The following is a 14,920-nucleotide window of genomic DNA, read 5'->3' on the forward strand; positions in this document are numbered from 1 at the left end:
AAACTATTCACATGCACACAGGAATTTTTTGCACGCTTACACATTACAATTTCTAGTTTTAGATACTATAACCTATTTCCTTTGTGTGTCACTGCCATTTTACTATGAAGAAAACGAGAGCATGGATGCTCATGAATTAATAGAGATCTATTTACTCAAAATTTGGCTTTTAAGGTAGTACCTCTAATATATCCTCTGTAGCGGCAGACAGAAACCATGACAGGAAATGGGCTGATAGCACAATATGGCTGCCTGTATTGTCCTATTTGCCAAGTTCAAGGGTCTATAAAAAAGACTGGTACTGTGAAAAAGTGTTCAAAATTTGGCTTTCGTAAGGGTAGTACCTCTAATATGAAGGCCTAGTGTCCAATTTAATACATCCTTTGTGGCGGCGGAGAAACCATGACAGGAAATTGGCTGATGGCACAATATGGCTGTCTGTATGGTCCAATTTGCCAAGTTCAAGGGTCTATAAAAAAGACTGGTACAGTGAAAAAGTGTTCAAAATTGGGCTTTCATTAGGGTAGTACCTCTAATATGAAGGCCTAATGTCCAATTTAATGCATCCTTTTTGGTGGCGGTGAAACTATGACACGAAATGGGCTGATGGCACAATATGGCTGTCTGTATTGTCCTATTTGCCAAGTTCAAGGGTCTATAAAAAAGACTGGTACAGTGAAAAAGTGTTTAAAATTTGGCTTTCCTCAGGTCAGTGCATCATATTTAAAGGCTTCAGGTCTGCTTTAACGCATTCTCTGTGGCGGCCAAGCAATCACACTGTGAAATGGGCTGATGGAGCAATGGGTGGCTCAATGTGCATTTTCCTATATGTGACCAGTCACGGAAAGTAGGGACACAAGTCGGTTATGGGGAATTTTGAGCTATTCACAGATTCTGAAAGTGTAGTCTCCAAGCTTTCCAATGATGTGTAACACATGGAAATCTGATAATATTTGGAGAAAGTGTGGCCATTTGAAAGTAGGCACTCAAAAAACCTTAAAGGCCTTTACACACCGGGACGAATATCGCGCGCGCTTATCGCCAGCATTTTTCGTGCCGTTTTTCGGCGCGTCTTGAGTGTTCACACCCAAGCGATTTTCACTGGCGCTGCGCCGAGTGAACGTGCACATTCAGTCGATGCGCTCCCGGTACACAAGATGGTGCTGCGACACTTTAAGCCTCTGACACTCGCTTGTCACACAGAAGGAGAAGAGAGACAGTATTTACGTGCTTGCCAAAACCATAGACATATTATGTATATGGACAAAACCATTCTCACACTTTTTGCTAACTGGCAAGCAGCATTAGCAGTTCATCTTCTTCTTTGTCTACTTACTACTTCTTCGTCGTATCAATGTGTGCTCGGCAAGACCGTTTTGTGCTTGAGCGCCACCAAGTCGTGTTTTACTGTCACTTCAGCAGCTCCAGGCACGTGAACAAAAGCGCCGATCTCATTGGTCGGACAGTTTTTTACGCGCCGCGTCAAAATAAAAAAACGAACCCGAGGCGTTTTTTTAAAAATTACGCTTTTACGCCTGGCGTTTTGCGCGTCGGTGTGAACACTCACATTGGCGCCCATTGTTTAGTCCCGAGGCGTTAAACGTCGGCGATAAACGCGTGCGAAAATCGCCCCGGTGTGAACAGGCCTTAGTGAGAAAACGACCTCTAAACATTTTGCAGTTCTCACCTGTTCTCACCTGCTGGGAGTGACAATAGGGCTCATTTACATCTCATTTAGATAAGCCATACCCCCTGTAAAGCTCCCTCCTGTAAAGCTGCATGGTTGCATAGCAACGACAGACCCAACGGGATGCATTGTGTAGCATTAGGACTTTTTGAACAGGATTCTGTGATAACCGTGATCATTTTGGTCACTATAATCATGAAATGAAATTTTCATGCCATTTCATCTCTAGCTATGATCAACTATGACAAACTAAAATCAACTATGATTATGTGTTTTTATGGTATAATATGCAAAGTACAATTTTCTATAAGAATAAAATATAGAATTCTATATATTTTTTTATATTTATTCTATATTTTGTTCTTTTCTCTGACATTTAAGGGTAACATAGGCCTACAAAGACTCTTTGAGGTCTAAAACAGTTTGGATAGTTGTTAATACAGCGTTCCCACAGCTTGGTTAACTTCAAATTCAAGAACCTTTCAAGGATTTTCCAGGGGGTTTTTTGCATTTATTTTTGGCCATATGACAGAGGTCTGATATTTTATTTGTCATATTTCTGTTTTGCATAAAACTGAAGAATATTCGGTACATCCTATACTGTATTCTAAAATGGTCTGATATTAACTTTTGCATGGATTTTATTGAAAAGAGCTTAGGCTCATGTAACCAGTCTATTTTTGCAATATTTCACGGTGTGTCTGTGAAACGCTGAGGTACAGTATAGTTTTGTGCGCACATGAACATCATGGCAACGTACAACACAAAGTACCTCACCTGGGAAACACTTAAAGGGATCCCATGGTGTCAAGACTTGTATGGCTTAAAATAACATAAATGATATATCTTACTGAAATATGTAGTAGAAAACCCATGAAACATCTGCGTTATTTAAAAAAATCTATTTTATATTTGGACCATGGGCGACGCCATTTTGTTTGCTCTCTAGGTTGATGACGTAGAATGGTTGCACTCTGCAATCCACTGGCGCTACCCATAGCTATTTTTACCACAACACACCTCGAAAAATGTGTCAGAGTTAAATAAAACCAATTAATTGCTTTGTGGTTGCATTTAAAACACACTCAAACACGTACACACAAACTCTCTCTCTCTCTCTCTCTCTCTCACACACACACACACACACACACACACACACAGAACAGATCGGCGCGCGCGCTAACACACACACACATCCACGCACTGTGCGCGCACACACACACTCAAACAGCTGTAATGTTATACTTGAGGTTGACTTGCCTAGTTTTGTCACCTGGTTCCAACTCGGCAGGCCAGCACTACCTGGCTGAATCCGAAATCGCGCTATACCCTCAAATAGGGAATATTTGAGGGGACAGCTAGTGGTGTCCGAAAGTGGTTATTGAGTGCATTCATTCAATCTCACACTGCAACGCAATAACGAGTGTACAGCCGATGTACACACAACAGCTGTCCGAATTAACTCACTCGTTTTCATTCCCTCATCAAGTGAACTGTAATAGTGGACTAGGGAATAGTGAATTAGGGGGCAATTTCAGATTCAGCCCCTGTCGTGGAGACTGACGAGGGCAGCCCATAACATCTCGATTGAGACAGCGCAGTCTGTCAGGTGTGTGTGTGTGTGTGTGTGTGTGTGTGTGTGTGTGTGTGTGTGTGTGTGTGTTTGTGTGTGTGTGTGTGTGTGTGTGTGTGTGTGTGTGTGTGTGTGTGTGTGTGTGTGTGTGTGTGTGTGTGTGTTTGGGCGCGTGCGCGATCTCGATTGAGACAGCAGTCTGTCAGATGTGTGTGTGTGTGTGAGCGCGCGCCAATCTGTTGGTGTGTATGAGTGTTTTTGAGAGAGAGTTTGTGTGCACATGTGTGTTTGAGTGTGTTTTAAATGCAATTGCAAAGCAATTAATTGGTTTTATTTTACTCTGACACATTTTTCGAGGTGTGTTGTGGTAAGAATAGCTATGGGTAGCGCCAATGGATTGCAGAGTGCAACCATTCTACGTCATCAACCTAGAGCGCAAACAAAATGGCGCCGCCCATGGTCCAAATATAAAATCACGCAGATGTTTCATGGGTTTTCTACAACATATTTCAGTAAGATACATAATTTATGTTATATTAAGCCACACATGTCTTAACACCATGGGATCCCTTTAACGTAACCCGTAAATGCAACAAACGTAAATCAAGCATAGTCCACGAAGTGTTGGCGAAATAACACATTATCGGACCGGAGAGAATAATATGGTATTTCTTCCAGAAAACTTCCTGCACAAAATAAATTCAAGCACTTTCAAGGACCTATGTATGTTTATTTTCAGTCATGTCGTTGTACACAGCCCTCTCTTTCTGCACAAGGGAAAGATGATCGTGTTGCTTCTTTACTGCTTCAGACTATCATTTGGGAGGTTTGCACTTCGTATCAGCTGCTCGTTATTGCTTTAGCACTGCCAGCAGAGATCTCTGCGCGGCCAGCCACCAGGGTTGCCAGGTTTTCACAACAAAACCCAAACAATTGCTACTGAAAACTAGCCCAAAACAAGCCCAATCGTGTTTCAGGGGGGCTTCTCCGGTAAAATTTGCATTCCCGGGGCTAAATATCACATAATTGGGGTCGCTTCAACCTGCGGACATGAAAAACAGCCCGCGGTAACAGTGTTGAAGTAGCCCAACTGCGGACCTGGAAACACTGAGCCACGCTTCCCTTGGAGGGTGGGGGTAATAACAAAAGAAACACGCCCCTGCTGCATGCTAGAATCTCCGAAAAACAAACAGATTTCAACCTCAAAGTGTATGCTTTTAAATATACCAATACTGCTATCTCAAACACGGAGAGGCTTCTTCGTGATCTCAACTAACAGATTCTGCAAAAAAGCGATTTTTAATATTTTTTGGAGAAAAAAAAATGCTTCTTTCTCATTTAGCTCGAAAGTTGTGCTGCTGACTTGTGTCCCTACTTTCCGTGACTGGTCACATATGCTAAGTTTAATGGTTTCTCCTGTGTACATGACAGTCTGCATATTTATTTTTAAATAATATTTTTATTTCTAAAAATCAAAATGGAAATATGATTAAAACTATTTATCTCAATGATAATATCAAAAATAACAAACTGCTTTGAATATTGCTGTGGAGCTTTTAACAACTAAAAAGTAAAATTTCAATTCAAGTTTAAAAAGTTGGAATTGTAGCTGGTTAGGGCAAAACCTCTGATTAACATGAAATAGATGTTGTTGTTTTTTCACGCCGCAGCATCACTTCGCCTCTGGTTAGGACAGTGTTAGATAAACAGACATTGTCTGTAGTGTTTTTACCTGTATTCCTCTCAGTGAAGATGCGCCCATGTAAAGGAAAACTCCATACAGCACCGGCATTGGGATGAACTAAGGAGACAATATACAACATTTTTTGTTACTATTCATTTTTCTCCTCTTATTATATTAGTGCAGGTTTTTGTGCAAAAAAGAGTCATAATTTAGTTTTGGCCCCGTTTAAACATGGTATTAAAGTCCCCATGAAATCAAGTTTTTTTGGCTTTTAGTATGAATATGTTTGTCTTACTGTTATCTATAAGCTAGTGTGCTCCAAAACAATGACAAAATTCACATTTAGAAGATATAAGCATTCAAAACCGCCAATATGGATCAATGACTTGATGACATCCCTCTTCAGCTTCTCATCAGATTTTCTGTCCAATCAAATGCTCTCTAGAATCTGAAGCCCCGCCCCTTCATTATAAATACAGTGAGGAAAATAAGTATTTGAACACCCTGCTATTTTGCAAGTTCTCCCACTTAGAAATCATGGAGGGGTCTGAAATTGTCATCATAGGTGCATGTCCACTGTGAGAGACATAATCTAAAAAAAAAAATCCAGAAATCACAATGTATGATTTTTTAACTATTTATTTGTATGATACTGCTGCAAATAAGTATTTGAACACCTGAGAAAATCAATGTTAATATTTGGTACAGTAGCCTTTGTTTGCAATTACAGAGGTCAAACGTTAACGTTTTCCTGTAGTTTTTCAGCAGGTTTGCACTGCAGGAGGGATTTTGGCCCACTCCTCCACACAGATCTTCTCTAGATCAGTCAGGTTTCTGGCCTGTCGCTGAGAAACACAGAGTTTGAGCTCCCTCCAAAGATTCTCTATTGGGTTTAGGTCTTTACACGTTTAGTGGAATTATGACCAAAAAGTTCTATTTTGGTCTCATCTGACCACATGGCTTTCTCCCATGACTCCTCTAGATCATCCAAATGGTCATTGGCAAACTTAAGACGGGCCTGGACATGTGCTGGTTTAAGCAGGGGAAACTTCCGTGCCATGCATGATTTCAAACCATGATGTCTTAGTGTATTACCAACAGTAACCTTGGAAACGGTGGTCCCAGCTCTTTTCAGGTCATTGACCAGCTCCTCCCGTGTAGTTCTGGGCTGATTTCTCACCTTTCTTAGGATCATTGAGACCCCACGAGGTGAGATCTTGTATGGAGCCCCAGTCCGAGGGAGATTGACAGTCATGTTTAGCTTCTTCCATTTTCTAATGATTGCTCCAACAGTGGACCTTTTTTCACCAAGCTGCTTGGCAATTTCCCCGTAGCCCTTTCCAGCCTTGTGGAGTTGTACAATTTTGTCTCTAGTGTCTTTGAACAGCTCTTTGGTCTTGGCCATGTTAGTAGTTGGATTCTTACTGATTGTATGGGGTGGACAGGTGTCTTTATGCAGCTAACGACCTCAAACAGGTGCATCTAATTTAGGATAATAAATGGAGTGGAGGTGGACATTTTAAAGGCAGACTAACAGGTCTTTGAGGGTCAGAATTCTAGCTGATAGACAGGTGTTCAAATACTTATTTGCAGCTGTATAATACAAATAAATAGTTAAAAAAATCATACATTGTGATTTCTGGAATTTTTTTTTTAGATTATGTCTCTCACAGTGGACATACACCTACGATGACAATTTCAGACCCCTCCATGATTTCTAAGTGGGAGAACTTGCAAAATAGCAGGGTGTTCAAATACTTATTTTCCTCACTGTAGATGCTGAAGCTGCGGTTGAAATCGGTCACTTGTTCACACATTTACTATTTTCTACATGGTGAATGGCACATAGTGCACTATATAGGAGATAGGGAACGATCAGACAGTGTAAATATGCTTTCCATTGAGGCGAATGAAGTCTGGTTAGCGTCACATGAATCGCTGCAGCTCTGGTCCAGAGACACGATAGCACAGAGCGGATCATGTGATCGAATTCTGCACAGAATTATATTTTAAAGCGATATGGAGAATATCAGGAGGAGAAACGGTTAGAGATTAGGAGGAAACTGCGGCTTTACAGAGCTCAATGGCTCTGGACGAGCTGTGATATAAATGAAACGCTATTGGCTATTTAAAAAAGGGGAGGAGCTATTCAATATGCCCCGCCCTGTCTTCCTGTTTCAGTGAAATTACATCAACACATTGAATAATACTGAGCATTTCAGGGCACTTCAGTGGGACTTTATGGTGTGTTTTGGTCGACCGGATCACAAGTAGATCACCCATAAATCTAAATTTTATTGAAAGTATGTTGATCATTGAGCTCCTGACCTTCAGCACTGAGGTCATGAATACGGAGCAGCCCATGAGGACGAAGATCATGAGGCCGGTGACCCGCTGCTCTCTGATCCCGAGGAACTTGGGCTGCTCTCCGGGGGCCGAGCACTCGGACTCCAGCTTCAGACTGTTGACATGAGAGATGGACAGAACCGTCGCTGCCACGAACCACGGCAGCCCCATCAGAGAGCAAACGCCCAGCATCACGCCCACCATGAACAGGTCCAGGTGATAGCCACAGCCTTTCTGTTTGAACAAGACGTTAAACAAAAGGGTTAACTCATTTAATTCGTCTGCAAAACTTGTGTAGATGAAAGTAGCAGCACCTTCAGCTTGTGCTCCTTCCTGTTGATGATCACAGCTGTGATCTGCTGGTCCATGAAGATGAGGATGGTGCAGAGGACAGCGGGAAGAACTGTAATTACACACGTCCACCACGGGTTTGGACCCAGAGGGTTAATGAACCACCCACGGTCGTCACGAGTTGGCTGAAAACATATTGCAAGAATAAATTAAATTGGCAACATCTATTCTTATCAAGTCTATTACAGTTTTTCTCAGTCGCTTTGGTACATTTCTCGAATCATCCTCGACATTTGCAAAACAGCAAGTGCCTTTCTCAAAACAATTCGTACAAATAGCAAAACACCATGGATTACCTGCAAAAGCCAGTCTCTTGCTCAAAATCCTTAGTTCATCTCTCAAAAGTAAATATCTGTGTCAATGAACATGTCAGTGCCATCAGAATGACAAGTCCTTGTGTCATTGTGTCAAATTAAGATGGTCAAATTGCTTAGTCATGTTGTCAATATAACCGTGTACACTGGAGGGATGTTCTGATGTAAATATGGCTAAAGTTTTGATGACAATTATTGTAAATTGTGGGTTACACCTTAGTGTATGTGGGAGTTTGAATGCAAGAGACTGGACAAGATTCACATTTATGCTTTTACTGTTTGTACTGTAATTTGCTGACAGACCATGTCATTGTGATACAGAAAGGAAAAGACAGCACTGCATAGCACAAAGAAAAAAAAAGAAGAAAAAAACAAAAGTAGAAATGTGAACGTCTAATGGAAATGTATAGAAATATGCTTGACATTTTATGACAACTTGTTCAACCATTTTGCATGTAAAGACTGCTATGAACTAATGCCTAAATGTTGTGAGGGGTGAGACTATTCAACAGAGACCCATTATAATACATTTTGATCAACATGACATAAGCAACTGATAATGTAGGAAACAGCAGAGAATTGTACATAATCATTTGCATGGATGTACCAAAGCATTTGCAACTTGTTCAAAGAAATGAGAAACTGCTTTTTTGATGTGCACAAGTGACACAATGATGTGAAGATTGAACAGGTAGCTTTGAGAATTTCAATTCTGATCTGAGAAATGTACCAAAGCGACTGAGAAAAACTGTAATATACATCTACTTTTAAGAATAGAATACCGCCAAAAGTTCTGACAGACAGACAGACAGACAGACAGACAGACAGACAGACAGACAGACAGACAGACAGACAGACAGACAGACAGACAGACAGACAGACAGACAGACAGATAGATAGATAGATAGATAGATAGATAGATAGATAGATAGATAGATAGATAGATAGATAGATAGATAGATAGATAGATAGATAGATAGATAGATGATAGATAGATAGATAGATAGATAGATAGATAGATAGATAGATAGACAGACAGACAGACAGACAGTCACAGAAATAGATAGACAGACAGACAGACAGACAGACAGACAGACAGATAGACAGATAGATAGATAGATAGATAGATAGATAGATAGATAGATAGATAGATAGATAGATAGATAGATAGATAGATAGATAGATAGATAGATAGATAGATAGATAGATAGATAGATAGATAGATAGATCCAGACCTTAAACTCATTAGGGACCTGTAGTTTGGTTGAAGGCACCCCTAGAGCGTAATCCACCAGAACCATCGTAGCAATAGTGATGAACACTGCAAAGTCACTGATGATGGATCTGACCTGGAGGAAACACGGATTACAAATGTTCTTCCCTCTTTCAGCAGCCGCACACACCTCACACTAACACTAGAGGGCGCCAGGCTACAAATATCCACAAATGTACAAAGAGCCGTCGAGCAGTGAATGCTGTACCTTGGTGGGGAAGTAGCGGCTGGTCTTGAATTCTTTGAGGAACGCTGACATGGCCACGGTAGAGAAGAAGAGAACTACAGACCAGAAGAGAACATCGGGAACGTACGGACCATGAGGCCCGCAGGCTGACCCGACAAACTCTCCTTTCTTCTCAATGCAGTCCTGAAATGAAAAGGACTTGTTCTTTACTTGAATAGTTCACTCACAACAACATGAGGATGAATACATGGTAACAAGTGATTCATTTTTGGATGAGCTGTTCCTTTAAATGCTATGAATTTCCAAAACACGAACAGGCATCTGCTCCACATGCTGTTATTGCCACTCTTGCCCATTCAAAGACCAGCAGCAGCAATGATCTTATCTTTGATGATGATTTAACAGATGTAATCCTGTCGAATACAGCTCACATTTCCTTCACAGTCTCAAATGAGACATTTTTCACTATGTGAATTTGATGCAATCTAAAATAACAATGAGCATTATTCTCGAAACAACACATTTGTGAATATTTGGATTTTGATGATTTTATCTTTGTATATAGTCACAAACCAGAGATCCTCCCATTGAAATAAAGCACACGTGTTATGCAAAGTTATGCGTTTGATATGTACATTGCAAAAAGTGTTCTGGTTAGAGAGCCTGAGACGATGTTAACCCTGTAAAGCCTGACATGTGAAAAAATAATGCCATTTTTAATGGATGTTTTACAGTTATACTAAAAGGGTTTCTGCAGGTTTTATGAAGGTACATTTAAGACCAACTAAAGACATTTTAAGGGATAAATTGAAGGGACACAATATGTCAATATGTTCTCTTAATGTAGGGAGAAACACAATAATAACTTCCATCAGACATCAATTTCTCTTTCATTCATTTTACAAAAAAAAGATTCCTAAATCAAGATGCATTTAAAATGCAAAATGACAAAATATGAAGAGTGTCTTTTTCTGTGAAACGCATCAAAATGAGTTTATGTTTAAAAAAGGGCTGGGTAAATTAGCGCGTTAACGCGGGCGATTAATTTTTTCAGCTTAGCGTTACATGATCACGCTCTTATTCATGTAAATGCATCCAAGCGCGACAAGACACAAGAGAGCGCGCTGTATGCCAATGTCCTGTCTGTGTCTGTGTGTGTGTGTCAGTGTCCTGTCTGTGTGTGTGTGTGTGTGTGTGTGTGTGTGTGTGTCTGTGTTTGTGAGTCAGTGTCCTGTCTGTGTGTGCGTCTCATGTCAGCTAATCAAGGGACACTCAGACACACGCACACACACACTCGACGCATAGATAGACTCTCGTCAGTTTCCTGCTCACATCGAGTTCTCTTTTGCTCTTGAACAAACATTAACACAGAGGGTTTTGAGTATTCTCATATCAGGAGTCTTAAATTAGTTAAAAAACATCTTAAATGAACTTAAAGAGTTGTGAGGAATGAGATGCGCGGGACAGCGTGAGATCCGCGGCTGTTCTTAAAGTGACAGCAGCACTGATGATGCCTGTCATTAATGTTCATCACAGAACAACGGGAACAGAGAAAAGTGTAGCTTTAATGATGATTCATCTATATTTCATTTATTATTTATGCAGGTAAGAAAGGTGTTTGATAACTATTACATTTCTGTATATGTCTAACAGGGAAGGCCATGGGTAAATATAACATTTATTATTTTGGGTTTATGTAAAGATTGTTTTAAGTTCACTTAAATTAAAAGTTGTTTTTTTAAAGCCTAATAAATGTTGAAATTGGGAAAAATTAAAAAAATTTTAAATCGATGCCCAGCACTTTAAAACAAGAACAAAGATCTGCCAATAAGCTCAAAAATCGAATTGAAGTTTTCAACTCGACAGATATTTGCTCTTTTAGGCATAAACTTACTTAATTTTGTTTAAAAAAACAAAACTACATTTTACAATTGCATGTCAGTAAATTTATTTTGATTAAAGGATGTTTAGATATTATTATTAGAAAGCAAGACAAAAATACAGAGGAAGATATTTATGTTTTGCAGTGTATGCAACATTTAATGACAAAACTTTATGAATTTAATTAATTTACTCTGGTTTAACCCTTTGGTGTTCTTCGGACAAAAAACAAACTTCATCGAAATGGTACAAAACTTAGTAAAGGTTTTAACACTTACTGTGTGAACACCAAAAAAATCATGGGAATGATTTGAAAAGGTTAAATGGTCCAGAAAAAATAGTCACACTTATAGGGCCCTATTTTAATGATCTGAGCACATGGTCTAAAGCGGACGGCGCAAGTGCACTCAAAAAAATCCACTTTTGCTAGTTTATAGTTTATAACGGTCGGTAAACCAGGCACATGGTCTAAAACGGTTGTCCCTAGTCTCTTAATGAGTCATGGGTGTGTTTTGGGGCATAACGTGCAATAAAACCAATCAGAGTCTCATCTCCCATTCCCTTTAAAAGCCAGTTGCACTCGCACCATGGTGGATTCGCTATTTACATGGCGGACTTTGCGAACGGAAAGACTGTACGCTTCTCCAGAGAGGAATCCTTTTATTTTTAATATTTTAAAATGTGTGTGTCAAGGTTATTATAGTTTTGCATTTTTCATTAGTTTTTACTTTTTGTTTTCAAATTCGTTTTAGTTTTAATTCGTTTTTAAAGTGCGTTTGCTTTTTTAGTTGGCCAAATTTAATTTAAAATTTAATTTGAATTAAATTGCATCAATTCACAGAGATTCAATTTGGCCAACTGAAAAATGTAGATGTGATCAGTCACTAGAAAATGTTCAATTCGAGACCTGATTTTTTTTTTTTTTTTTTACAGTGTGTTAGTTTTAGTCTTTTTTTTGTAATTTGGGTTATTTGTCAGGGGGGCAAGATTCAAAAAGATCAAAAAAAGTATTGTGTAATAATAACTCTACAAAAACATCATACAATTTTTGAAAATATTAATTTAAAAATAAAACATACAGACATAAAATGTACATATGGGCACAAATATGTCTCAACACTCCGCAGTGCAAAATGTGTGTGTGACGTGTGCCAGTAAAAAACCTAAAGCGCCAACCGACTAAAGAAGACATGAACCGCATGTATTCAACCCATTTTTGAGCTAAAACACAAATATATAGCTAAACCTAAACCTAAATTGAGATAAACCTATACAAATACCACAGCTGTACAATTTTCACACCCTATACAATAGCGTTTTTTGTACAAAAAAAAAAAAATCATATTTTAACTTTATAAAGTAAAATATCTATCTTCCGTCTTCTGTATAATTTTAATTTTAAAGTGAACTAATCCTTTAGATTTATGACCTTTTAAGTTGGAAATTTTCAGGTCTATGCTCAAAAAGTGAATAAAGGGATTATAACATAATTTAGTACCATAAAATCCCCTAAAAAATACAAAATATGAAATAAAAAACATTATCGAAAATAAAATATAATATAGCAGCCATTTAATTGAAATAAGAACAAAAATGTCCATCCGCCATGTGAAGACCACCAGAGTGTTAAAACATTTTTAAGTCTTTAATCTGTGTAAGGGTGAATTAAGACTTTTTTTAACTCTTTCCCCACATGCATTTTTTTTTTTTTAATTGCCAGCCAGTAGCAGCATTTTTTATAATTTTCACAAAATGTTCATGGCCCCCAGAAAAATGTGTTGCATGAATATGTAATATGTCAAAATAAAGAACAGAGCCTCTACTTTTAAACAAAACAAACAAAAATGTTTTTTTTTATCAACACTTGAATGTGGGTAAGTTTCATAAAAAAGTGACATTTCAATGCAAAAAGCTGACAAAACCATGTTAGATCAGATTCAGAACTATGAGCAAACACAAATTGAGTGCAATAGGTTTTCAGCCATTTTTGATGTAGTATTTATGCTCATGTGTGCATTATAGGGTTAATATCAGTTGTAAACTGGGACAGGGATTCTGACCTGAACTTCCAGAGCCTCCCAGAAGATCTCCGGAGCCGAGATGTTGTTCTGCTCCCAGTACAGAAGGGTGGCATTGCTGGGGCTTGCAGGCTCAATACAGGAACATCTACAAGAGCAGAAGCATCCTTTAACTTGCTTGTTTATATAATCTTGGTGTCCATGTCCTTCTGTACCTCATTGAGTTGAGTTTTCACCTGTAAGTGGTGAGTTTCTCCAGATTGTTGTTCATATTGATGGGATACGTCTCTCCAAGATGAATGAGCTTCTCCAAGGCCTCATAGATGAAGATGATGCAGATGAGCGAGGCGAAGGCCTCCTCCGTGAAGCGTGTGATGTAACAGACGAGTGAGCTGGCATCAGTGGCCACCAGCAGCAGACAGAGGAACGCCGTCCACAGCCCGATACACGTCCTGAGGGACAGGTAGGACAGCCCATACTCCCTAAAGACAGACCCGCGAGTCAGGACGGCACATTAACACAGTCTGCAGGTTCACAGGCTTATGTACTTTGAGTACTGAACAGTTTGTATGTGTGGATGGATGGATGTGTGGATGGATGAGTGTGTGGATGGATGGATGGATGTGTGGATGGATGAGTGTGTGGATGGATGGATGTGTGGATGGATGTGTGGATGGATGAGTGTGTGGATGGATGGATGTGTGGATGGATGGATGTGTGGATGGATGGATGTGTAGATGGATGGATGGATGTGTAGATGGATGGATGGATGTGTGGATGGATGAGTGTGTGGATGGATGGATGTGTGGATGGATGTGTGGATGGATGAGTGTGTGGATGGATGGATGTGTGGATGGATGGATGTGTGGATGGATGGATGTGTAGATGGATGGATGGATGTGTAGATGGATGGATGGATGGATGTGTGGATGGATGGATGTGTGGATGGATGGATGTGTAGATGGATGGATGGATGTGTGGATGGATGGATGGATGTGTGGATAGATGGATGTGTGGATGGATGGATGTGTGGATATGTGGATGGATGTGTAGATGGATGGATGGATGTGTGGATGGATGGATGTGTGGATGTGTGGATGGATGGTTGGATGGATGTGTGAATGGATGGATGGATGTGTGAATGGATGGATGTGTGGATGGATGGATGGGTGGATATGTGCATGGATGGATGAATGGATGTGTGGATGGGTGTGTGGATGGATGGATGTGTGGATGGATGGATGTGTGGATGGATGTGTGGATGGATGGATGTGTAGATGGATGTGTGGATGGATGGATGGGTGTGTGGATGGATGTGTGGATGGATGGATGTGTGGATGGGTGGATGGATGGATGGATGGATGTGTGGATGGATGGATGGATGTGTGGATGGATGGATGTGTGGATGGATGGATGTGTGGATGGATGGATGGATGGATGGATGTGTGGATGGATGGATGGATGTGTGAATGGATGGATGGATGGACGTGTGGATGGATGGATGGGAGGATATGTGGATGGATGAATGGATGTGTGGATGGATGGATGGATGTGTGGATGGATGGATGTGTGGATATGTGGATGGATGGATGAATGGATATGTGGA

At 39.9% G+C, this 14,920-nt stretch overlaps 1 protein-coding gene across 1 annotated transcript in view; it reads right to left on the reverse strand.

The window, feature by feature from the left end:
- The window catches only part of slc4a10b (solute carrier family 4 member 10b), a gene marked incomplete at its 3' end in the record, with an annotated part of 71,308 nt that overhangs the window by 25,414 nt on the left and 30,974 nt on the right, over positions 1-14,920 (reverse strand). The window contains exons 9-15 of the mRNA XM_079820725.1: positions 13,551-13,796; positions 13,357-13,462; positions 9,437-9,598; positions 9,191-9,304; positions 7,605-7,766; positions 7,273-7,524; positions 4,993-5,061 (exon numbers count right to left, since the gene is read on the reverse strand). Of these exons, the coding sequence (XP_079676851.1) occupies positions 4,993-5,061; positions 7,273-7,524; positions 7,605-7,766; positions 9,191-9,304; positions 9,437-9,598; positions 13,357-13,462; positions 13,551-13,796 (1,111 nt within the window). The remainder of the gene's footprint in view (positions 1-4,992; positions 5,062-7,272; positions 7,525-7,604; positions 7,767-9,190; positions 9,305-9,436; positions 9,599-13,356; positions 13,463-13,550; positions 13,797-14,920) is intronic.

This window comes from Gobio gobio (genome assembly GCF_949357685.1).
Source record: "Gobio gobio genome assembly, chromosome: 7".
Lineage (NCBI taxonomy): Eukaryota > Metazoa > Chordata > Actinopteri > Cypriniformes > Gobionidae > Gobio > Gobio gobio.